Raw genomic sequence first — 23,902 nt, 5'->3', positions numbered from 1 at the left:
AACAAAAGTCCAGATTTATTCTACTCTAGCTTACTTCAAATGAATCCCAAATAAGCCTAAAGGACTGAACAGAAGCTTTGTACAATTAAAGATCTGCATATAAGAATATGAGGTCTGTTTAAACAGTAATAACATCTGTCTTTTGGAAAACTATGCATATAATGTTGAAATCACATAATCTTTCCTTTACACTTTAAAATATAGTTTTCTTCAATTTTTACCAAATCTACATTTCCTGTATGATGTAAATGATATAATTTCAATTTTCACTTTTCAGACTTTTCTTGGAATATACTACATATATTTATGACCAAAATGGAAAAATAGTTTAGGCTCCTTCTTAAGCTTGTAAGAACTTAACTTATATCTGTAGTCTAAAAAGAACATTTACATATCACCATAGGAATGCTGATAACAGAACAATAACTGAAACTAGATGTATTCTCTTCATCTTATTTCTTCTACAAACTTTTTTCCTAGTCAAATGGCCTTACCTGAACAGAACTAGTCATGGTACTTAGAGCAAAGATGGTAGCACAATCTTTCACAGTGGACTGGCTGTCAAATGCCCCCTGGGTATCCATCAGAACAACTGCAACCTATGAAAAAAAGGAAACACAAACAAAATATGTAAAAGTGAGAAGGGAAGACATGCAAGGAGAAATTGAAAAGTACAGGTAATATTTAAATGAGGCTTAAGCACCTGCTCGTAGGTTCTATCAGAAAAGTACAATTACAGTTGACCCTTGAACAACAGGGGTTTGAACTGCGCAGGTCCACTTAATACGTGAATTTTTTTCAATAAATGTAAGTATTCAGCTGCCTTGTATTTTTGAACAGAGAACTTTGCTGGAGATTATCTGCTCTTACCCAGTGATATGATACAAAATAGAGGTATACAAAGCAATATGAAAAGAGGGGAAAATCACCCTAACAATCAAAACAGCCAAATGTTGAAGTCAATTAGCTCACTTTCGAAGCCAGTCATTTGGATTGGCTAAGTCAATTAACTAATTGACTTAGTTTAAACTTAGGCATAATCAAAAAATAAATAAATAAAACATATGGTGTGGGATATTTTTGGCATTTACCTGCAAAGCTGCATTCTTCTCTCAAATTTCTAGAGTTTTCTGGTTGTTTGATAAAATAAAATGAACATTTATTTCAATCTTTATGAAAGAGAGACCACACCACAGATGCCAAATGAAAGCAGGAGAAACTAGGCTATCATTCACTCTATGTAATTTGGCTTCATGAAGCCTTAATGAACGTTCCCACCTTAAAAGTTAGATGTATGCAAAATGTTAAATAAGATATAGTACCTTATAATCCTTATACAACTTGCTATAATTTTCAATCATATAATTTAAAAATAAAACTTTTCAAACTCATGCATAACTGGTTCCAAAAGAGGACAGGGTTTAACATGTTCAGAAAAATAAGTAAATTCATCAGCAAGTGCCTAGTTCTTTACCAATACCGAAATTATTGCAAAGGCCAGAAGGGAAGCTTTCTATGAAGCTCTATTGAATATAAGAAGAGAAATGCCATAGTCAAAAACATTTTTAAGTAAGATTTATGATAACAAATACAAATCAAAATTTTTATTCTTAGAAATGACATTTTTATTACTTAGAAAAGTATTTTTTTTTAGAAAAGTATTTTTATTCTTAGAAATGATAATAAATCATTTTATATAGTTTATATATCAGGGCCCATTAATAACATATATTTATGGATTTTCATATACCCAACGCACTACTGTGATTGAATACATATGATATAAATTCAACCAAAAGAAAGCACTATTCAGAAAAAAAAGATCAATTCAAATGAAATGAAGTTTCTAGCCTGAATACACTGAAACCTAATGATAAAAAGACTTCATCTACCCATACTTTAGCGGTTTTGTGAAGAGGATACTGTCAAACTAAACGACCAATCAAGACTAATCATGGGGACTTCCCTGGTGGCGCAGTGGTTAAGAATCTGCCTGCCAATGCAGGAGGACACGGGTTTGAGCTCTGGTCCGGGAAGATCCCACATGTCGCGGAGCAACTAAGCCTGTGGGCCACAACTACTGAGCCTGTGCTCTAGAGCCCGCGAGCCACAACTACTGAAGCCTGCGTGCCTAGAGCCCATGCTCCTCAACAAGAGAAGCCCGCGCACTGCAATGAAGAGTAGCCCCTGCTCACTGCAACTAGAGAAAGCCCGCACGCAGCAACAAAGACCCAATACGGCCAAAAATAAATAAATAATAAATTAATTAATTAAAAACAAAAATAAAACTGAAGGTTTAAAAAAAATGACTAATCATGGCTGGAACAAGTGGATTTCCACATGTGAAAGAATGGTTTTGGATCCCTACCTCACATCATATACAAAAATTAACTAAAACAGATCAAGACCAAAATATTAGAGCAAAACCCACAAAACTCATACAAGAAAGCATAGGTGTAAATCTTCATGACCTCAGATTAGGCAATGGTTTCTAATATATGACACCTAAAGCACAATAAACCAAAAAAAAATACACAAACTGGACTTCAAATAATTGCAAATCACATACCCGATGATGGTCTAGTATCCAGAATGCGTAAAGAATTCAACAACAAAAAGACAACCCAATTAAAAAATGGATTTGATTTGAACAGACATTTTTCCCAAGAAAATATACAAATGGTTATGTGAAAAGATTCTCAACATCATTAGTCATTACTAGTGTTACATCATGGATGGGCCTTGAGGGCACTGGGCTGGGTACGAGCGGCTACACAAACGACCCATATGTTACGTGACTCCATCTGTAGGAAACAGCCAACATGGAGGAGGAAAGTAGGTCGACAGTGGCCATGGGCTGGGAGAAGACGGAAATGGGGAGTGACTGAGTTTCTTTTGGGGGTGATGAAAATGTTCTGGAATTAGATGGTGATACCTGCGCAGCCTTGTGAGTGTACTAAAAACTGCTGAATTATATATTTTAAAGGTTGAATTTTATAGTATGTGAATTATACCTCAATGAAAAGAGAAAATCATGGCATCTGCTAATGAGAAAAATGAGGCCAAACAGAGGGAAAAAGAAGACATACTAAAGAGAAACTCTTTGAGGAGTGGGAGTCATAAGTATAATTAAAGTGCTGCATATTTCGGGGAAATAGTATTCTCATATCATGTAGTGGAATAGTAAAATACCATAACTACCTTCAAGAACAATTTGGCAATAGCTAGAAAAAGAGGAAATGGGCATTCTCAGACCCAGTAATTCCACTTGTAGGTGGCTTTCTAATTAGACAAGCTCTAAGCTAAAACCTCACCAAGTATAAAATAAGACAATCTTGCTAAACTTTTATTTGGCTAACTTCTAAAGAACTGCTTATGAGTACAGCATTTATCCAATATTAATTTTTTTAAATTGAAGTATAGTTAATTTACAATGTTGTGTTAGTTTCTGGTGTAGGAATATTGATTTTTTTTAAAGCACTCCTGATCCTGCTAGATGTCTGAACGTAATTTTTTTTAAAACACATTAGAAACACAACAAGGTATCCCTACACACCAGAAAATTGACAATACCAAATGCTAACGAGAATATGAAACATCAGGACCTCTCACTCATTGCTGGAGAGCATGCAAAATGGCACAACTAGTTTGGAAGACAGTTTGGCAGTTTCTTACAAAACTAAGCATAATCTTACCATACAATCCAACAGTTGCACTTCTTGGTATTTACCCAAATGAGTTGAAACTTATGTCCACACAATAACCTGCCCATGAATATTTACAGAAGCTCTACTCATAATTACCAAAACTTGGAAGCAAACAAGATGTCATTCAGTAGGTGAGTGGATAAACTGTGGTCATCCATATAGTGGAATACTATTCAGAAATAAGAAATGAGCTATCAATACAAACAGATGTGAGGAACCATAAAAATATGTACATTGCTGGGCTTCCCTGGTGGCGCAGTGGTTAAGATTCTGCCTGCCAATGCAGGGGACACGGGTTCGAGCCCTGGTCTGGGAAGATCCCACATGCCGCGGAGCAACTGGGCCCGTGAGCCACAATTACTGAGCCTGCACGTCTGGAGCCTGTGCTCTGCAACAAGAGAGGCGGCGATAGTGAGAGGCCCTCGCACCGCGATGAAGAGTGGCCCCCACTTGCCACAACTAGAGAAAGCCCTCGCACAGAAATGAAGACCCAACACAGCCAAAAATAAATAAATAAATAAATAAAATTAAAAAAAAAAAATGTACATTGCTAAGTGAAAGAAACCAATCAGAAAAGGCTATATACTATATGATTCCAACTATATGACATTCTGGAAAAGACGAAACTATGGGGACAGTAAAACAATCAGTGGTTACCAGGATTTCAGGGAGGGGAGGAGGAACAAACAGGTGGAGCACAGAGGATTTTTAGGGCAGTGCACTTCCTCTGTTGATACAGTAATCGTAGCTACATATCATCATACATTTATCAAAACCCACAGAACGTGCAACACAAAGAGTGAACCTTAATGTAAACCATGGGCTTTAGTTAATGACAACCTATCAATACTGGTTCATTAATTATAACAAATGTATCACACTGACAAAAGATGTAAATAATAGGAAGAAAATGGAAGGGGGAACTCTGCACTTCCTGATCAGTATTCCTATAAACCTAAAATTACTCTAAAAAATAAAGTCTATTAAATTTTTTTAAAGGGCAGGAAACCAAAATGATGTCAATAAACATGGAGCTCTAAAGAGGAGTCAATTCAACAAGATAAAAAAATGAGGGCACTATAAATGTCAGATAACTAAAAGCAAAGCCTGCTTACTACTAACACTGTAGAGATTTCCTAAACTCTTAAGGAGAATTAATACACCACATTCCCCCAAAATTAAAATGAGGCCCACCAGTTCTGTACAAAGGGATCACATAGTCAACAATAATTATTTATTCCTAAAAACAAATTAAGAAAGCATCTACCGGGGGGTGGGACGAATTGGGAGACTGGGATTGACGTATATACACTACTATGTATAAAACAGATAACTAATAAGAACCTACTGTTTAGCACAGGAAACTCTATCTGTGGTGACCTAAATGCAAAGGAAATCTAAAAAAGAGTGGACATATGTATGTATAACTGATTCACTTTACTATACAGCAGAAACTAACACAACATTGTAAAGCAACTATACTGCAATAAAAATTTTTTTAAAAAATGCCTACCACACATTACCAGAAATGTAGAAACAGAACATGATATAGAAAACAAGAACTGAAATGAAGGTCATAGGGCCTTGTTGTGGTGCCGTCTCTAAGAGTCGCTATGTTACCCACAGCAGGCCCTTAACTCACTGGGTCATTTTACAGCATCTCTAAAATGAAGATCAGACTTCCATTTCCAGTCAAAATGGAATAACAGACTGGATCTACCCTCCCACCTAAAACCAAACATAACAGACAAAATATATGAAACAACAGTTTCAAGACATTGGACATCGGGTAACAAAGGATAATGATCCTTGAAAGAAAGGAAACAGATGAGGCGAGCTTTACAGTTGACCCAGCTAACTGGCCAAGGCACAGGGAGGGGGAACCCAGGCAGAGCCACCAGATTCTGAGTCAGGAAATACAGCTGAGAGTCAGGAAGACCAAGGAAACAGGAGTTCTTAGGCAGAGCACCTGAGAAGAGAGCTACAGAGACAAAGAACACCAGGGATCTACAGAGGGTACCCATCAAGTGTTCAGCTGAGTCCTGACCAGCCCATGTGAATAAGGAAATTACCTGAGGCTGGAGAAAGAGCCATTCAAAAGGGTTAGAGGGAACACTACCTAAGGCTCACAGAGGGCCAAGAACAGCACCTGTTCCCTCCAGTCAGACTACAAAAACCCCATAAAAGCAACTAGACAAAAAGACACGTTAGACACACAAGAACAATGATAAGGATAACAGCAATTTCTCAGCAGAAGTAATGTCAGCAAAAAGGCAGGGGAGGGACTTCCCTGGTGGCACAGTGGATAAGAATCAGCCTGCCAACGCAGGGGACACAGGTTCGATCCCTGGTCCGGGAAGATCCCACATGCTGTAGAGCAACTAAGCCAGCAAGCCACAACTACTGAGCCCATGTGCCACAACTACTGAAGCCTGCGTGCCTAGAGCCTGTGCTCCGCGACAAGAGAAGCCACCATAATGAGAAGCCCGTGCACCACAACGAAGAGTAGCCCCCGCTCGCCGCAACTAGAGAAAACCCGCACACAGCAACGAAGACCCAATGCAGCCAAAAAAATAAATAAAATTAAATCTTTTTTTTTGGCTGCGTTGGGTCTTCGTTGCTGCGTGTGGGCTTTCTCTTGTTGCGGAGCACAGGCTCTAGGCGCACGGGCTTCAGTAGCTGTGGCACACGGGCTCAGTAGTTGTGGCTCACTGGCTCTAGAGCGCAGGCTCAATAGTTGTGGTGCACAGGTTTCATTGCTCCACGGCATGTGGGATCTTCCTGGACCAGGCTTTGAACCCGTGTCCCCTGCATTGGCAGCCGGATTCTTAACGACTGTGCCACCAGAGAAGCCCTAAATTAAATCTTTAAAAAAAAAAAAAAAGGCAGGGGAGTGACATCTTTGAGGCACTGAAAGACAAAACTGCCAGCCTAGAATTCTATACCCAGCATAAATATTTTCAAAACAAAGGCAAAATACTTTTCAAACATAGAAAGAAAGCTAGAAGAATTCTGCACCAGAAGAGCAGCACTACAAGAAATATTAAAGAAGTCCTTCAGGCTGAAGGAAAAATGAATACAAAAAATAGATAAAAATCTGGACACAAAAAGTGAAGAGCAGTTAATGGTAACTGCATGGGTAAATATATGGCTTTTTTCTTATTATTTAAATATCTTTAAAAGATAACTGACCATTTAAACAAAAATAAAAACAATGTTATTAAAGTAAAACAGTGACAAAAGCACAAAAGCTGGGAGTGGAGAAATGGAACATCAATTAAATTTCAGTAAAGCTGTTAAAAAATTAAAGGCTGGATAAAATAATATCTAAAGATTCTTCCAGGCAAAAGTTTCTAATGTTATATTCCAAAAACTCCTTATTCTCCTACATTCTCTTCTCTTAAAAAAAAATGTGTGATAATCTCCCCATTTTGCTACGCATTTCTGCATGTGTATCTATGCTAAAAAAAAAAAAGGAGGGTTTTCCAATATACCTTTCTCCTGAAACTTCACTAAAAAAAAAAAAAGAGAAACAAAGAAAACATTAAAAAAATAAGGAAATTTATAAGGAAAAAAAACAGAAGCTGTGGAAACAGTGATCAAGAGTCATGCATCAGGGACTTCCCTGGTGGTCCAGTGGTTAGGACTCCTAGCTCCCAACGCAGGAGGCCCAGGTTCGATCCCTGGTCAGGTAACTAGATCCCGCATGCTGCAACTAAAGATCCCGCACACAGCAATGAAGATCCTGCGTGCCGCAACTAAGACCCACCTCAGCCAAATAAATAAATAAATAAGTAAACATTAAAAAAAAAAAGTCGTGCATCAACTGTCCAGCTCTCAAGATATTTAATTACTTAACATCAAGGAAACGGCTGAAGCTGAACAACCTGAAGGGGAATATGAAACCTGAAGCCCTGGAAAGACTCAAAAATGAGAGGCACAAACAGCTGTGAAGGCATGCTTTAGGGTGAGGCTAAAAACAGAAGGAATGGGTTAAAGTCTGTTGAAGAAACAGTCATAACCCCAAATCCCCTCTTCCACTTTAGGAGACACATGACTTGCCCCTGCTGACCCTTACAAAGAAACCTGGGGAGAAGCTCTACAACTGAAGCTTACTAGGCTCGATGAGGTGGGTAAGATGCCCTGCTGACAGCTGGAGGGGTGGGGGGAGTGAATGCTCACAGGAGTAAGAGTGTAAAGAACAGAAGTAACATCTGAACAGCTGAGAGCATTAGCCTCTGGGAAGTGAAAATGAGCAGACGGAGGACTAGGGCACCTGACGGCTATTTTTCGTTAGAAGCCTTAATGTTACTCTTTGACCTTTTAAACTATATTCATGAATTAGTTTTAAACGTGCACTTATATCATTCTGATAAAAATCATTTTTAATTGGATTATCAGGCTACACATTAAAGTTCTCATTTTGTTGTGTTTGTTAGTTTATAAGTCTTTTTCTTCCTTACCTTCTTCCCATCTGGCTTCTCCACAGTGAAAACCTCACTCCAGATCTGAATCCCAGTGGTTTCTGGGTCAGAGCCCCCTCTCCATGAAAACCCTGTTAACGGTTCTTCTGGGTCACCCAACCAATTTGAACGGCCACCTTCCTTCTATAGGAGAAATAAGAAATTTCCATTAAGTCTAAAATTTCGAGTAACTTTACACATCAAGGATAATTCATGAGCTTAGTTTGCTCTTTTGGACATAACAGTCTCACTTTCTAATTTGAAATGAAATAATTCTACTTTACCTGGAAATATAAGTATCGTAGCATAAAGTCCAGAAAGAAGGACTTGCCCTTTCGGAAGGCACCAGCCACTGACACCACCACCACATCAAGGTCTCGGATGTGTTCCTGTAAGAGGATGCTGGCCAAGGCTTTCTCTTCTAGCTCAAAGGCATGTTGGTCTTTCTGAACCAAAACAACCTGCACTGGACCAGGCTTTGCACTCTCCATAGCATCACCTATGTTGTTGTAGAGAAAAAAAATTAGTTTCAAATATTTTTAAAATACGTATTTTTTAACATGGGAAGAGTAAAAACTTCTTAAACACGGAACAAAGCACCAACCATAAAAGAAAAAAATGACAAATTCGACTTCATTAAAATTAAGAATTTTTGTTCATTAAAAGACATCCTTAAGGGAGTAAAAATGCAAGTCACAGGCTAGGAGGAAATATTCCTAACACCTAAATCCAAAGGACTCATATCCAGAATCATTATAGAAAAAGAAAAGAAGAAGACAACCATTTCACCTTTAAAAATAGCAATGGGTAAAAGATTATGAACGAGCATTTCATTAAAAAAGGATATCCAGGGCTTCCCTGGTGGCGGCGCAGTGGTTGAGAATCTGCCTGCCAATGCAGGGGACACGGGTTTGAGCCCTGGTCTGGGAAGATCCCACATGCCGCGGAGCAACTAGGCCCGTGAGCCACAACTACTGAGCCTGCGCGTCTGGAGCCTGTGCTCCGCAACAAGAGAGGCCGCAATAGTGAGAGGCCCGCGCACCGTGATGAAGAGTGGCCTCCGCTCGCCGCAACTGGAGAAAGCCCTCGCACACAAACGAAGACCCAACACAGCCAAAAATAAATAAATAAGTAAATAAAATTAAAAAAAAAAAACTACAAAATTCCATGTTCAAATAAAGGAGATTTAAAAAAAAAAAAAAAAAAAAGACATCCAGGACTTCCCTGGTGGCATAGTGGTTAAGAATCTGCCTGCCAATGCAGGGGACATGGGTTCAATTCCTGGTCCGGGAAGATCCCACATGCCACGGAGCAACTAAGCCCGTGTGCCACAATGACTGAGCCTGCACTCTAGAGCCCACAAGCCACAACTACTGAGCCCACGCGCCTAGAGCCCGTGCTCCGCAACAAGAGAAGCCACCGCAGTGAGAAGCCCGTGCACAGCAACAACGAGTAGCCCCCACCCACCACAACTAGAGAAAGCCCGCACACAGCAACGAAGACCCAATGCAGCCAAACATAAATAAATAAATAAATTACTTTAAAAAAAACCATAATGAGATACCACTGCCCACCCATCAGAGTGGCTAAAATTTCAAAGACTGACAATATCAACTGTGGGAGAGACTGTGGTACAAACTGTAATTCTCATACATCCTGATAGGAATAGAAAAAACCGTTAGGCAGTATCCACTAAAACTAAACATAACTATGATAAAGCAATTCCACTCCTAGGTATACACCTAAGAGAAATAAATGTGTATATCCACCAAAAGACATATATACAAGAATGTTCACATCAGCTTTACTCAAAATGGTCCAAAACTAGAAATAACCCAAACGTCCACCAATAGTAGAAAGGGTGACTGCCACCGCTAAGTGTGCTTTTTTGGGGTTTTTTTTGGCCGCAACACGTGGCTTGTGGGATCTCAGCTCCCTGACCAGGGAAACCCTAACCCTAACCCTAACCCTAACCCGCGGCCCCTGCAAGGGAAGTGCAGTCTTAACCACTGGACCACCGGGGAAGGCCCTAAGTCTTTTAAATACATCATTTTACTTAATCCTCAGAACAACCCTACAAGGTAAATAATACTGCCCCATTTGAAAAATAAAGAAACTAAGGCTTACAAAAGTTAAGCATCTTTCCCAACAGGCTCTGGAGAAAAGCATGAAAAGATCTTTAGGTGGCTATGTTTTGCAAATCACTCTTAATAACCTAGTCAAGGTCTTAGGGACAATTAATTCTTTAGTTCAAAATTAAGCACTAACCAGTAGTTTCTCTTCTAGAGTTGAAAGCACAAAGATATTAATTCTTTGAAATTCAGAGCCACTTAGCTATGTGGATTTATGGAAGGTTTACAAAAAAACAGCAGTGGGGCCTATGAAATGAGGCAAAGCACTATTTCCCTTCCCTAAGTGTATGTACTAAAGGAGATGTTTTTAGGTAGTTAAAAGGACACTTGTTTTAATAATTACGTATTTTAATGACTATTAAACATTAGGAAACAAAACCATGTTTTAATGGATTATTGCTTAGAAGGAGGCTAAGTTTTAAAAACTAATCAATATAAAGTAAATTGAAGAACAAATATTAAGTTGAGCATAGAACAGGTAGGCAGATTTGGCCAAAATCATACACATGGTCCCAGAAACACTTTCATCTGGGAAGCACTGAAGGCTGAATGATCACAGCAGGCAAAGTCGACAAAACAGCTTGACTGCCAGACTCTAATCTTTAAGTATGGGAATTGCTGCTCACTTTTTATTTTTATTTATTTTTTTATTTTTATTTATTTTTGGCTGCATTGGGTCTTCGTTGCTGACCATAGGCTTTCTCTAGTTGTGGCGAGCGGGGGCTACTCTTCATTGCGCTGCGCGGGCTTCTCATTGCAGTGGCTTCTCTTGTTGCAGAGCACAGGCTCTAGGCACGCGGGCTTCAGTAGCTGCAGCACACAGGCTCAGTAGTTGCGGCATGCAGGCCCTACAGTGTGCAGGCTTCAGTAGTTATGGCACGTGGGCTCAGTAGTTGTGGCGCATGGGCTTAGTTGCTCTGCGGCATGTGGTAGCTCTCCAGACCAGGGATCGAACCCGTGCCCCCTGCACTGGCAGGCGGATTCTTAGCCACTGCGCCACCAGGGGAGTCCCGCTGCTCGCTTTTTATACTTACTGTATCAGACAGCAACAAAAGGGTTCTTGCCACTTTTTAATTTTTTGCAAACTGTTGGAAAACAATTTATAAACATTGATTCAATGTCATTCTAGCATTATAATACATATATACTAATACTTTTCTTTCCCATTATTTCCTATTATAAAAAGGAAACATTTCTGTAAATAATCTCTTAGAGTTCTTATTGCCATAAAAGCAGGTGAATCCAGGACCTGAAGACCTTCAGTCTTTTATATCAAAGAAGAAATGAGAACAGTTTATTCACACCTTATGGATAAGCCACAAGGTTAAGTACTGTGGAGTACTCAAAGCAATACCACAGTCCCTGAGATGGCCGGTTGCTCCCCCAATATTCATTTTCTCCTCCTGCTATGGTAATATATTTTTAGCTGGGCACATAAATGCTCAGAAGAAACACATTTCCAACCCAACCCTGTATGTAGGGTATCACTGTGTGACTAAGTTCTGACTGGAAATGATATAGCAACTTCCATATCATGCATCTTCCCCCTTCCTGCTGGCTGTATGTGAAAGTGGGAGCGAGTCACCCTGGACCAGGCACATGAGGGCAACACCCTAGGAATACTGGAGCAACAAGAGAGGTAGGGCTGAGGACTTGGTGAAGCAGAACTGCCATGCTGGCTCACTTTCATATGAAAGAAAAATGTCTACCTTGTTTAAATCACTTATTTGGAGGCTCTATGAGATGTAACCAATACAATAGTCCCCCAGGACTTCACAATTAAGTTCATGGTACTGGCTCTTTCAATTTTATCTATTTCACTATTAAAGTTTACTGAGCAGTGTGAATGTACTGATACAAAGCAGGCACACAATAAACAACTGTAAAAAGGATGAATGATATGTACCGTAATATAGTTGAAAGCTACCACCCTAAGGATGCAGGTGATGTTGTCAGGGCAACAGGTATGGAAGATAAAGTTACCTGGGCTACAAACAAGATAGAATAATCACATGACAAAAATGTATGCAGTTATAGACAACGAATTGCACTTCAAGAGAAGATGAAGACCACTAAGGACAGTTTAAAAAAAAAGTGATAAAGCCTTCCCTCATCTCTTCCTCTTTCTGCCTATAGCAAAGTGAAAAAGAAGAGAACCAGGCTATATTTAGTTGAGGGAGCTGGGGTGATTCTGCATTTCTCTCCGACACTGGGCACACCGGATTTTAAAAGATCTTGTTCCTTTGGTTTGGATCCACTTAAGGGAAAAATCATTTTAAACTGTACACATCACGAATAATTTAATTTAAACAAATAGAGCTGCTCATTTTTCACCACACTATCTTTATCTCTCACTTCCTAAGACAAGAGAACTATATTATTGATCATCCAAGTAAAAATCTTATTTCCACTCACCCTTTTCTAGATATCATGTAAATTTCCTTTGTTGATTTATCCTCGCATCTCAGACAACCTGCCCCCCAATCTCATAGATCCCTTAATCAAAACCTCAGGGCCCTCTCCTTTAGCCATGCCACCTTCCAACCTTTCCTGCCTGTTAGGTTGATCACGCAAGTCAACACCCCCGAGTGTTGCTTTAAGGATGTTACCTCATCCTTCAGGGATGAATGCCTTCATTACAGTACATAAACATATCATGACAGCAACTACATAAAAAAAATCAAGGACTTCCCTGGTGGCACAGTGGTTAAGAATCTGCCTGCCAATGCAGGGGACACGGGTTCAAGCCCTGGTCCAGGAAGATCCCACATGCCGCGGAGCAACTAAGTCCGTGTGCCACAACTACTGAGCCCATGCTCTAGAGCCTGCGAGCCACAACTACTAAGCCCGCGTGCCACAACTACTGAAGCCCGCACGCCTAGAGCCCATGCTCTGCAACGAGAAGCCAACACAATGAGAAGCACGCGCATTGCAACCAAGATTAGCCCCCGCTCGCAGGAACTAGAGAAAGCCCGCGTGCAGCAACAAAGACCCAACGCGGCCAAAAATAAATAAATAAAATAAAATAAATAAAACAAATTTATTTTAAAAAACTACAAAAACATTTTATGGATTGATGGCTGAAAGCTAAAAAATCTCCATCCTGTAAGTCAAAGCCTTTCACCATTCGCCCTACTGCCTTCGTTCCTCTAATTCTTTATTCTCCTCATCCTCCCAGGTAAATTTATACTCATTGGTCTTCCTCCTAGGAGAAAGTTAGGATTCACGTCCTGTCCTGTCTTGATTCCAAATTTTCAAATATACAGCCTATTCAACCATTTGTTCTCACAGCCTGAAATGTTTCTTCCACTTGATTCCAGCAAACACTTGCTCATCCTTCAACAATCACCTTCACCCTCCCTCTGTCCTGATCGCCTGCCCCATCCTCTCAGAGTCCATCACTTTGCACGGTACACTAAAAGCGATCAAGAGAGACGGCAGGGCTTAAATCCTTTCTTTCTCACCTCTAGAATGTAAGCTCCATGAAGGCAGAAATTTTTGTCTCTTTTGTTCAATGCTATATCCCCCAAGAACCAGAACAGTGCCCACAGAGAGTAGACATCCAATAAACAGTTGGGGAATAAACGGAAAACTCCACCATTTAGTCACAATGTGACTGTGGATAAATTTCTAACCATTTGTAGCTCCATTTATTTATAAATCTAATACCCATCTCAAAGCACAGTGTCTGACACATATTAGGGACTCAATAAAAAGAACCCACTTTCCTATTTCCACTTAAACCTTTACTATTATTCCACTCATTACAACATAATAATATTGTAATGAGCTCCTGGGAGCCCCTGGGGAGTAGGGAAACTACCACATTCAGCCCCAGTATCTACCATAGAATAATAGCTTTCTAGTACTGTAAACACTAAACCCTACAGTACATGTAAAGAACCTCAATAAAAGTCAGTTTCTTCCCTTCCTCCTTCCAGTCTTTCTTTGTCAACCTCCCTGAAAGTGTGTCTTCATCCACTTATCTACCCATTCCCTTCTTATCACCTTGCAATCTGACTTTCCTCTCAGTCTCTCTGTTGAAACCATTCTCTAGTTCATCAATGACCTCTCCTGCCAAATCCAATAGGTCTTTCTTGATTCTCATTCAACTCTGCACCTGTGATATAACACATTGGCCAACCACTTCTAAAACTTCTTAAAACTTTTGGACTCCACAACAGTGCCCACTCCTAGTTCTCTTCCAGCCTCTTTATCGTCCCCTTTCACCAGTTCTCCTTTTCAGCCTCCTGTGATACCCACCAACGCCCTGCTTTAGCCTTCCGCAGTTCTCAACCTCTCCCTGAATAAGCTCTTTATTCTTATAGTTTCACTACACCCTCTATTTTGGTGATGCAACTTCATTAATTTCTAACCTGCACTTAGGTCCAAATGTGCAATTGCTTAAGGGACAGATTCACCTGGATATTCCACCATCAGCTCACTCTCGGAGGAGTATTACGGAGGAATATATGGGTATAAGAGTCAGGAGAGGGCTTCCCTGGTGGCACAGTGGTTGAGAATCTGCCTGCCTGTGCGGGGGACGCGGGTTCGAGCCCTGGTCTGGGAGGATCCCACATGCCGCGGAACAACTAGGCCCGTGGGCCACAACTACTGAGCCTGCGCGTCTGGAGCCTGTGCTCCGCAGCAAGAGAGGCCACGATAGTGAGAGGCCCGCGCACCGCAATGGAGAGTGGCCCCCGCTTGCCGCAACTAGAGAAAGCCCTCGCATAGAAACGAAGACCCAACACAGCCAAAAAAAAAAAAAAAAAAGAGTCAGGAGACAAGTTCCTGTTCCAGTTCTACCACTAACAACCTGTGTGATTCTGGGCATGTCTAGTCTTCAGTCTCAACAGTAAAATGAGTCAAGATTTAACCTCTAGCAACCCTTTCAGTTCTAACATTCTATAAGTCTACATTTAGTATCATCAAAATGAATCCTCTCAGCTGCTCCACTTCTCTCAAATCTCCACCTTTCAGCCTTCACATCTTCCCTGACTCCATCTTCCTATATGAAACATACCACCAGACCCTATCATTTCTTCCTTCTATGACTTAAGCTCCTGGTTTGGCAAAGACTGTTTTAACAGTGAAGGAGTATCTACAGGAGAAAGGCCTTCCCTAACAATCAGGAAAGACCAGATTTCTGGGCCCAGTTTCGTACTAACCGTAACAGCGTGAGTAAATCACTTTACTTCTCTGTGTCTCAGCTTCGTCCACAAAATCAGGCAGTTAGGTAAAGCCATTTTATAGCTCTAAAATTCAATCTCTCTTGAACAACTGAAAATTTCCTGAATATTTAAATTGGCCAAACTTGCTGGGTAACGTATTCATGCCTTGGCTTAATTTAAAATTGTATAGTCCTGGCTAAAGAACAGATCAAAATTTACGATGATAAAAACATTAAAGCAACTTGCTCAGCAAGGACCCCACCAAAGACTTGGGGGTTTGTTTTAGGAGTTTTTTAAGGGGGAGAGATACTCCATTTGCAGTGAAATTACTCCCATGTCTCAGTAATCTTATACTCTGGAGATCTAACCTCCAGGGACAGTACTAGAAAAACCTTTAAGTGGCAACCTTATATGCCTTCTCCCTTTAGCGAAGCAATCATTTCCCAAGGTCTAGATATGCATTCTGAGATGACAACAACAGTAAGGCTCACTTACATGAACAGTTAATGTTCGATATGAAGAGGTAATGCTCTATTATGTTCATTTACATGAATACCAGATGTGACATTTTATACACATACAAAGATATGGCCTGACCACAGTCACATCTATCATCTGTATTTTTGGCCGCACCACGCAGTTTGTGGGATCCTAGTTCCCCGACCATCTGTATACATTTAAGTGAACTTAAAACCTAAGTTTAGGGAAAACCTAAGTTTAGGGAAAACCTAAGTTTAGTGAACTTAAAACCTAAGTTAAAAAAGAAAAAGTGAGGGCTTCCCTGGTGGCGCAGTGGTTGAGAATCTGCCTGCTAATGCAGGGGACACGGGTTCGAGCCCTGGTCTGGGAAGATCCCACATGCCACGGAGCAGCTGGGCCCGTGAGCCACAATTGCTGAGCCTGCGCGTCTGGAGCCTGTGCCCCGCGACGGGAGGGGCCGCGATAGAGAAAGGCCCGCGCACCGCGATGAAGAGCGGTCCCCGCACCGCGATGAAGAGTGGCCCCCCCTTGCCGCAACTGGAGAAAGCCCTCGCACGAACCGAAGACCCAACACAGCCAAAAATAAATAAATAAATAAATAAATAAGAAAATCCTTAAAAAAAAAAAAAAAAAAAGAAAAAGTGAGTGGTAGAACTATATCATACTGCCAATTCTGATTAGTGCTGTAAATAGCTCATAGCAATACTGCATCAGCCATCATTTCGAAGTATGTAGAAATGTTGAAATATCTGCATAATTAAAAAGGACTCCAATAGTTGATGTGGAAGCTACAACATTTTTTCTAATTACTTTTAAAGTACTGACGTATCCTTTACTTTGGACACAACACACCTTAACCCAGACTAACCAATAGGTTTAAGTATGCCTATTCAAACAATCGTTGTATCATTGGATTCAACGGAGAAGCTCTGCACTAAAACAAAAACAGACAACCCAAACAGAAGGGCTGAAAGACTAACAAGTGAAATTAATTATTATAGGGACAAATTTGTAGAGATCTGAGCAAATTACAGCGCTGATTCTTCCTAGAATTATTTCTGAATTTTCAAAGGACTGAAAGAAAAAAAAAAAAAAAGTAGCTACACAGGCTAAATAAAAGTAGATGAGACTTCTGAATTATAGTTGGCCTTCCTGCTCCTATGGAAAATGTAAATTTTAAGAAATAAGTTCTATCAGAAAAAGCATTATGGGGAAAAAAGTTTAAATGTCCCTCAAATGCTTGAGAAGACCATCTGAACAGTGATAAATTCAATGAAACTAGTTATTTGGAAGCAATTACAATTGCCATTTCAGATAATTCAGACAGAATTTAGTAGATCGAGTCAACAGTTTAGACCAGGGTTTCTCAACCTCAGCACCACGGATATTTGGGGCTGGATATCTCTTTGTTGTGGGGAGCTACCCCATTCACTGCAAGATATTTAGCTGCATCTCTGGCCTCTACCCACTGGATACCAGTAGTGCTTCCTCCTGATTGTGAGACCCAGCAATGTCTCCAGACATTGCTAAGTGTCCCAACCAGGCAAAATCGCCCTGGGTTAAGAACCACGGGGGTAGGGCCAGCCTCAGTACTCATCCTTACTGTCCACAGAGTTTTGAAAAGCAAATCCTAACTACAGTTATAGAAACATTTCACTGAGTAGCGTGCATGACTCAGGGTAAAGTTATGACCTGAGTTTTCCACTCTCCTTTTGAAATACCACATTTTCTAAAGGGCAAAAGCAACACACCCAAAAACAGAAGCATACCATTTTCATGCCTTGTTCTTACTGGCAGTCTTTAAAGTTCCTAATTCACAGAAAAGGCCAAAGAAAACACATCATCATATGTAAGGCTAAGTACACTAAAGCCCTCAGCCAACTCTACAACTGCTGGGTGTGGCTCTTTTTTGGTGATGGTGAGGGAGTGCTTTTATACACTGTTTTGTCTCAAGGCAGTAAGCATGCCGGTAGATACACGTATATTTTTAATGTTGTTTCAGTGAAAATTCTATTTAAATGCAACTTAACAGAATAGTAGGGGAAATTTGTACCTTAGCACAGAATGCTGAACAAAACCACATTTTCTAAGAGGGAAGAGAAATGGGAACATATTGTATATGTATAACTGATTCACTTTGTTATAAAGCAGAAGCTAACACACCATTGTAAGGCAATTATACTTCAATAAAGATGTTTTAAAAAAAATTATATTAACAAATATTTATAAAACTGAAAAAAAAAAACACCACATTTTCTTTGTCAATTTAGAATTCTGTAGTGCTTAATGGATTTATGAAGATCAACTATGACTAAACAGTATTAAAGATTCAGAAATGCAGAGACTGGGCTGAATCTAAAAATGATGCCAGGCTATACTACAAGCATCTAATTTAATACAGCCATTTAATAGAATAGATGCCAGGCTATTCTATTAAAAAGATAAAAATCTTTTGAATAGAATGAATTCAATATTCATCTTATTTGACTTTACCCTAAAAATAAGAACACCACCAAAATCAATCTGGTTACCTGAAGGTTTTAATTACCTGTATTCCAGTTGAATAAGACTTTCTTAACTGGCAATATTTGATTTGGAGTCCTTATCATTTCAAGATAAAAAGAGTTAATCTACTTCTTTGCTTAGTCACCTACTATACCACTAAAACCTATTTTCTAATTTGTAATATATTGATACTTTATCTGTGAAACATATGTAACACATTCTAACAATCAAAACATATTCTAACAATCAAAACACATACCAATAAAAGGCATTCTTTAGATATTTGCATGGAAGAGTATCAACTCAATACAAAAATACTGATATTACAAATTATACTTCCTATAAAGTAATAAATCAATTCAAATTAAGCAACCACCTATAGAGAAATTTGTATACATTAGTATAGGAATTAAATTACTTGGGTTTTGGGTTTTTTTTTTTTTAAACTGTTGCTTGGCCCCTCAATATATTAAATCAGAATCTGTGAGTGGGCCCCAAGCATTGGCAGGTTTTAAAAACCCCAAGTTATTCTAATGTGCAGCAGAAGGGCTGAGAACCACAGCTCTACAGCAATTAAAAGACTTATTTCGTTTAACTAAAAGCTTTCCCCTCACTTTTCCCCCTTGATATTTTTTTAGAGAATATGCTCCTAGAATCTCAAAGATAAGTTAGGAAAATGTTCTAAAATTCAGACTAACTTTAAACTGTAGTTTTGTTAAACAATTTCTCAGTATAAGACACAAGGCCATAGAAAGTTTAACAGGCATGCCAAGTCACTGCGGGTAAATTTTAAACAAGTTCACACAACCTAGGGTTCCCTAAGGTACTTGAAAGAAATCTTAGAATATATGACCAAACTATGAGTAATGACTACCACTGGGGAACTGGGGAAGTAGAGATGACTTTATATTTCTTGCTTCTTACAATTCCCTATTATTTCATTTTAAATAATCAGTGTGAGTATACCTTTTATTTTATGACTTCGGAATCATAAAAATGAAAATGCATGTGCTACTCCATAGAAAACCAATTCTAAAAAAGCCTAATCTAAACAAGTCCTATTTAGTGAAAACTAAGACAATTATGCTAGTACACATCACATTTATCCTCTACTTTTTACTACTTTTCTTAATTTTATGATTACTCCAGTAAGACAGTAAACAACAGCTAATAAAATAACCTGCTCTACTAGTGTAATGCTTCATTAGGTAGAGGTCTTTTTCAATCAAGCGTTTTCTTTACAGGTGTTAAAGCAGCAACAGAGATTTCTATACTATGAGCTGGTTTCTGTGGGGATTGAAAGAAAACACTAATTTGAAATTCAGTACACTGCAATGCTGAATACTTGTCGCGGTTTAAAACTACGTAGGTTTTGCTTCTCCAAAAGCCAGCCAAAATGTGAAACCACGTTTTTGGTCCGTTAGTTTTCTCTCCTTCCCAAAATATTCCATCCAACTTCGTATTCAAATTTGAGGACTAGGATTATATTAAAAGAGTCTTCAAACAATGTTCTTTTCTTCTTTTTTTTTTTTGCCTTTAGATTTCACAAGTGAAAACTTCCGGCCATTTCAACAGCACACACAGCAAACAAGAATAAAGTCAGGTAGAATGACAGATGAAATTAAAATCCATGAATTAATGGTGACTTTTGTTTTTTCTTTAATACTTTCACTATGCTTTGTGTCTTCAAGAAAGCAAACGAACAAAGTACTGTACCAAACGTACTAAAAGAACTTCCTAAAAATCAATTTAGGCCACATTCTTTTATCTCCTTTACGGAGATAAGTGCGGGTTGAAAATCGACTTCCCTAATACCTCCTGTAACTCAAGGTCTCTAGGATAAAAATAAAGCTTCCAACTCAAAGACGCTTCGCAGCCCTCTAGAGCTTTTTAAAAGGCTGAACAATAAAGCATCTACCTTCCCCACTCCCTGGGCCCGTTAATACGGCCAGAGCCACTCGGCCCGAGGTTTCCCGGCCAGCGAGCGAGCGAAGCGCCCTAGGCAGGGAGAGGGCAGCAGCCCGGAGCGCCCAGCTCAGACTTTAAACGCCGCCCCAGGACCACCGACCCTCGGGGTCCGCCCCAGGTCGGGAGGGGAAGGGCCAGATGGGCGGCGGCAGCCCCGAGGGGCACTAACGGCCTCCTCTGGGCCCAGGGCCCGACCCCCGAAGGCGGCCGCTCCCAGCCGGTAGCGGAGAAAGGCGCCGCCCGCGTCTGACTGGTCCGGCCCTGCGAGCAGACCCCGGACCCGAATTCGTCGGCCAACGGACCCCAGCGAGAGGCGCGCGGTCCCAACACTGGGACGAGGAAAGGCGGCGGCGCGGGCGTCCGGTCTCCTCGAAACTATAGCAAGGAGGGCAGCGGGGGTGGCCACGGAGCGGGCTCGGGGGAAATAGCGCGCCTCACCTGCTCCTCCCGATGCAGCCGCTACCACTCGCTGAGGGGACAACATGGAGCCTCCGCCTCCAGCAGAAGGAGCAGGGGCTCAGACAGGGGCGGACTGGGGCGGGAACGAACCAGGCCCTGGAGGCGGGAAACGGGCGTGGCCTGGGCTCTACAAAAAACTAGGGGAAGGAGAGGCGCGCGAAACCACGAGACGGCGCGTAAACAGCGGACTGGCGAGGATCAACCGGCACCCCAAGGTGCAGGGAGCGCCGAGCGGGCTGGAGCGGGAAAGCGCACGCCGCCGAATTCTGCCACCGCCCGACGCGTGTGCGCGTGCGCCGGAGTCCGACACCCGCTGCCGGCTACCTGGGGCTGCGCCCTGGGGGCAACCGTCCGTTGGGAATTGTAGTCCCACGCTCTTTGGGTACCCTCCAACGGTTCCCATTCTGCGCACTCATCCGGGCGGGGAGGAAGCGGAAGAGAGGGATGGGGATTGCCGCGGCTCTTCGACGACTGAACTACAACTCCCAGCAGGCTGTGCAGGGAGCGGTGGGCCGCCCAGTCATCCCCGCCCTGCCCTCACTTAGCCTTGAGGCCAGGCCCCCCAGCGGAGGCGTTGGTGGAACCGGCCTCAGACCTTTGACGGCCGCGTTTGAGACGGTTTCGGTGTTTAACGCTGGCCGGAGCCGTAGGTCGGCGGCACTCTGCCCTAAGGACCGAAGGGAGGCCTCAACCCCGGGTGACGTGAGCATCGCTGTTCTTTTAAATGATTTTGACTTCACAAGGAGAGGAGGTCGTGACTTCATTATCACCATCAGCAACTTCGCCCCATATTCCCGTCCCTGTCCAAGCCTGATGGCGCACCATAGCCACTCTAATAGCTAACGTAAGAACTTCCAGGCAAAGTCCTTCCACTGGCTTTGTCCGGTCTAAGCCATGGCCATATTTTGTAAATCTCCGGCTTAGAGGAGCTTGTTTCGGAGCTGCTTTGGCAATCACACTCTTACTTAAACTGTATGGTAGATCAATACAAAACTGGGTTCTCCAAAAATGCTTTTTTTTTTTTTATTTTTTTTTATTTTTGGCTGTGTTGGGTCTTCGTTTCTGTGCGTGGGCTTTCTCAAGTTGTGGCAAGTGGGGGCCACTCTTCATCGCGGTGCGCGGGCCTCTCACTGTCGCGGCCTCTCTTGTTGTGGAGAACAGGCTCCAGACGCGCAGGCTCAGTAGTTGTGGCTCACGGGCCCAGTTGCTCCGCGGCATGTGGGATCTTCCCAGACCAAGGCTCGAACCCGTGTCCCCTGCATTGGCAGGCAGATTCTCAACCACTGCGCCACCAGGGAAGCCCCAAAAATGCTTTTATTCACGCTTCACGTGTGATTGAGAAAATCTCAGTTGTCACAATTGAAGAATATTGTTATTTTGGATTCGTTGGGGTAGGGGCAGTTGTCTTGGGGCTAAATAGCTGGTGGAGCTTATGAGAGGCTAAAGCCTCTATCTCCCTCCCCCCCACTGCTACCACCTCTTGGCATCACCATTGCCTCATTCACTCGACAAATTATTCCACTTTCTTTCTTCTGCCTCTACCTTAACTATTATAACCTACCCAGAACCTCCTTCCAGCTATCTCTAGGCCCTGCCACGCCCTTGAGCTGTTTTTCACTCCCCGAATGATTAGGCCAGAAGTGAAAAGGTAAAGATAATTCTACCTAATCTTACCTGAAGAGGTCCTGTTTTGGTTTCTTTTCCCCTGCACCTTCTGATTCTCTGCAAACTCTCAAGATTATTTGAATACCCTCGTCCAGACTTTATATTTGAGTCTAGGTTAGATCTAAATTAACTCTGGCCAGCAAGAAACTAGATGAGAACCTCAAGACAAGTGGTTCCTGGGGTTTCGCATTGGGTGTGCAGAAAGCAGGACCTACAGGATGTGACACAAATCCAGGGCATTATGAGGCATGCTCAGAAGAGAAAGGGGCCAGAGGCTAATGACTTGTCACAATTGCAACATGCAGTGTAAGAATTTAAAATTGAGCATACCTCCCAGCATTCTATATTCCCCTTCCCCATCCTTCTCCATAAGACTTCTCACCATCTAACTTTAAGTTTTACTTTTATTTTTGTTTGTCTCTTCCCACTAGAATATAAGTTCCAAATGGACAGGAATTTTTGTTTTGATTCACTGCTATATCTCCAGTGCCCCCAGACAGTGCCAGGCAGATGGTAGAAACTCAAATATTTCTTGAATGGAAGAATACAGAAGGTATACGTTAGGGACTTCCCTGGTGACGCAGTGGTTAAGAATCCACCTGCCAGGGCTTCCCTGGTGGCGCAGTGGTTAAGAATCTGCCTGCCAATGCAGGGGACACGGGTTCGAGCCCTGGTCTGGGAAGATCCCACATGCCACGGAGCAACTAGGCCCGTGAGCCACAACTACTGAGCCTGCGTGTCTGGAGCCCGTGCTCCGCAACAAGAGAGGCCGCGATAGTGAGAGGCCCGCGCACCGCGATGAAGAGTGGCCCCCACTTGCCGCCAACTGGAGAAAGCCCTCGCACAGAAACGAAGACGCAACAGAGCCATAAATAAATAAATAAATAAATAAACCCAAAAGTAAAAACAAAAAAAAAAAAAAAAAAAAGAATCCACCTGCCAGTGCAAGGGACATGGGTTCAATCCCTGGTCTGGGAAGATCCCACAAGAATCCACCTGCCAGTGCAGGGGATATGGGTTCAATCCCTGGTCTGGGAAGATCCCACATGCCGCAGAGCAGTTAAACCCGGGAGCCACAACGATTGAAGCCCGCGCGCCTAGAGCCCGTGCTCCACAGCAAGAGAAGCAACCACAATGAGAAGTCTGTGCACCGCAACAAAAAGTAGCCCCTGCTCTCCGCGACTAGAGAAAGCCCGCGCACAGCAACAAAGACCCAATGCAGCCAAAAATAAATAAATAAAATAAATAAATGTTTAAAAAAATACATTGCGTCTTTCTCAATATAACATCAAGGTCAGTGTCAGCACATCAGCCTCCCCATACACTGTAGAAGTTTCGGGCACTTAGAACAA

At 41.7% G+C, this 23,902-nt stretch overlaps 1 protein-coding gene across 1 annotated transcript in view; it reads right to left on the bottom strand.

The window, feature by feature from the left end:
- The window catches only part of ATL3 (atlastin GTPase 3), a 56,304-nt gene extending 35,118 nt beyond the window's left edge, over positions 1-21,186 (bottom strand). The window contains exons 1-4 of the mRNA XM_007174359.3: positions 20,865-21,186; positions 8,455-8,669; positions 8,171-8,314; positions 495-599 (exon numbers count right to left, since the gene is read on the bottom strand). Coding sequence (XP_007174421.2) covers positions 495-599; positions 8,171-8,314; positions 8,455-8,669; positions 20,865-20,910 — 510 coding nt within the window. The 5' untranslated portion in view covers positions 20,911-21,186. The remainder of the gene's footprint in view (positions 1-494; positions 600-8,170; positions 8,315-8,454; positions 8,670-20,864) is intronic.
- Positions 21,187-23,902: the final 2,716 nt, after the last annotated feature.

The sequence above is a fragment of the Balaenoptera acutorostrata genome, chromosome 9, assembly GCF_949987535.1.
Source record: "Balaenoptera acutorostrata chromosome 9, mBalAcu1.1, whole genome shotgun sequence".
Taxonomy (NCBI): Eukaryota; Metazoa; Chordata; class Mammalia; order Artiodactyla; family Balaenopteridae; genus Balaenoptera; species Balaenoptera acutorostrata.
The sequence above is the reverse complement of the archived record's forward strand: the minus strand, read 5'-3'. Positions and strand labels throughout refer to the sequence as shown.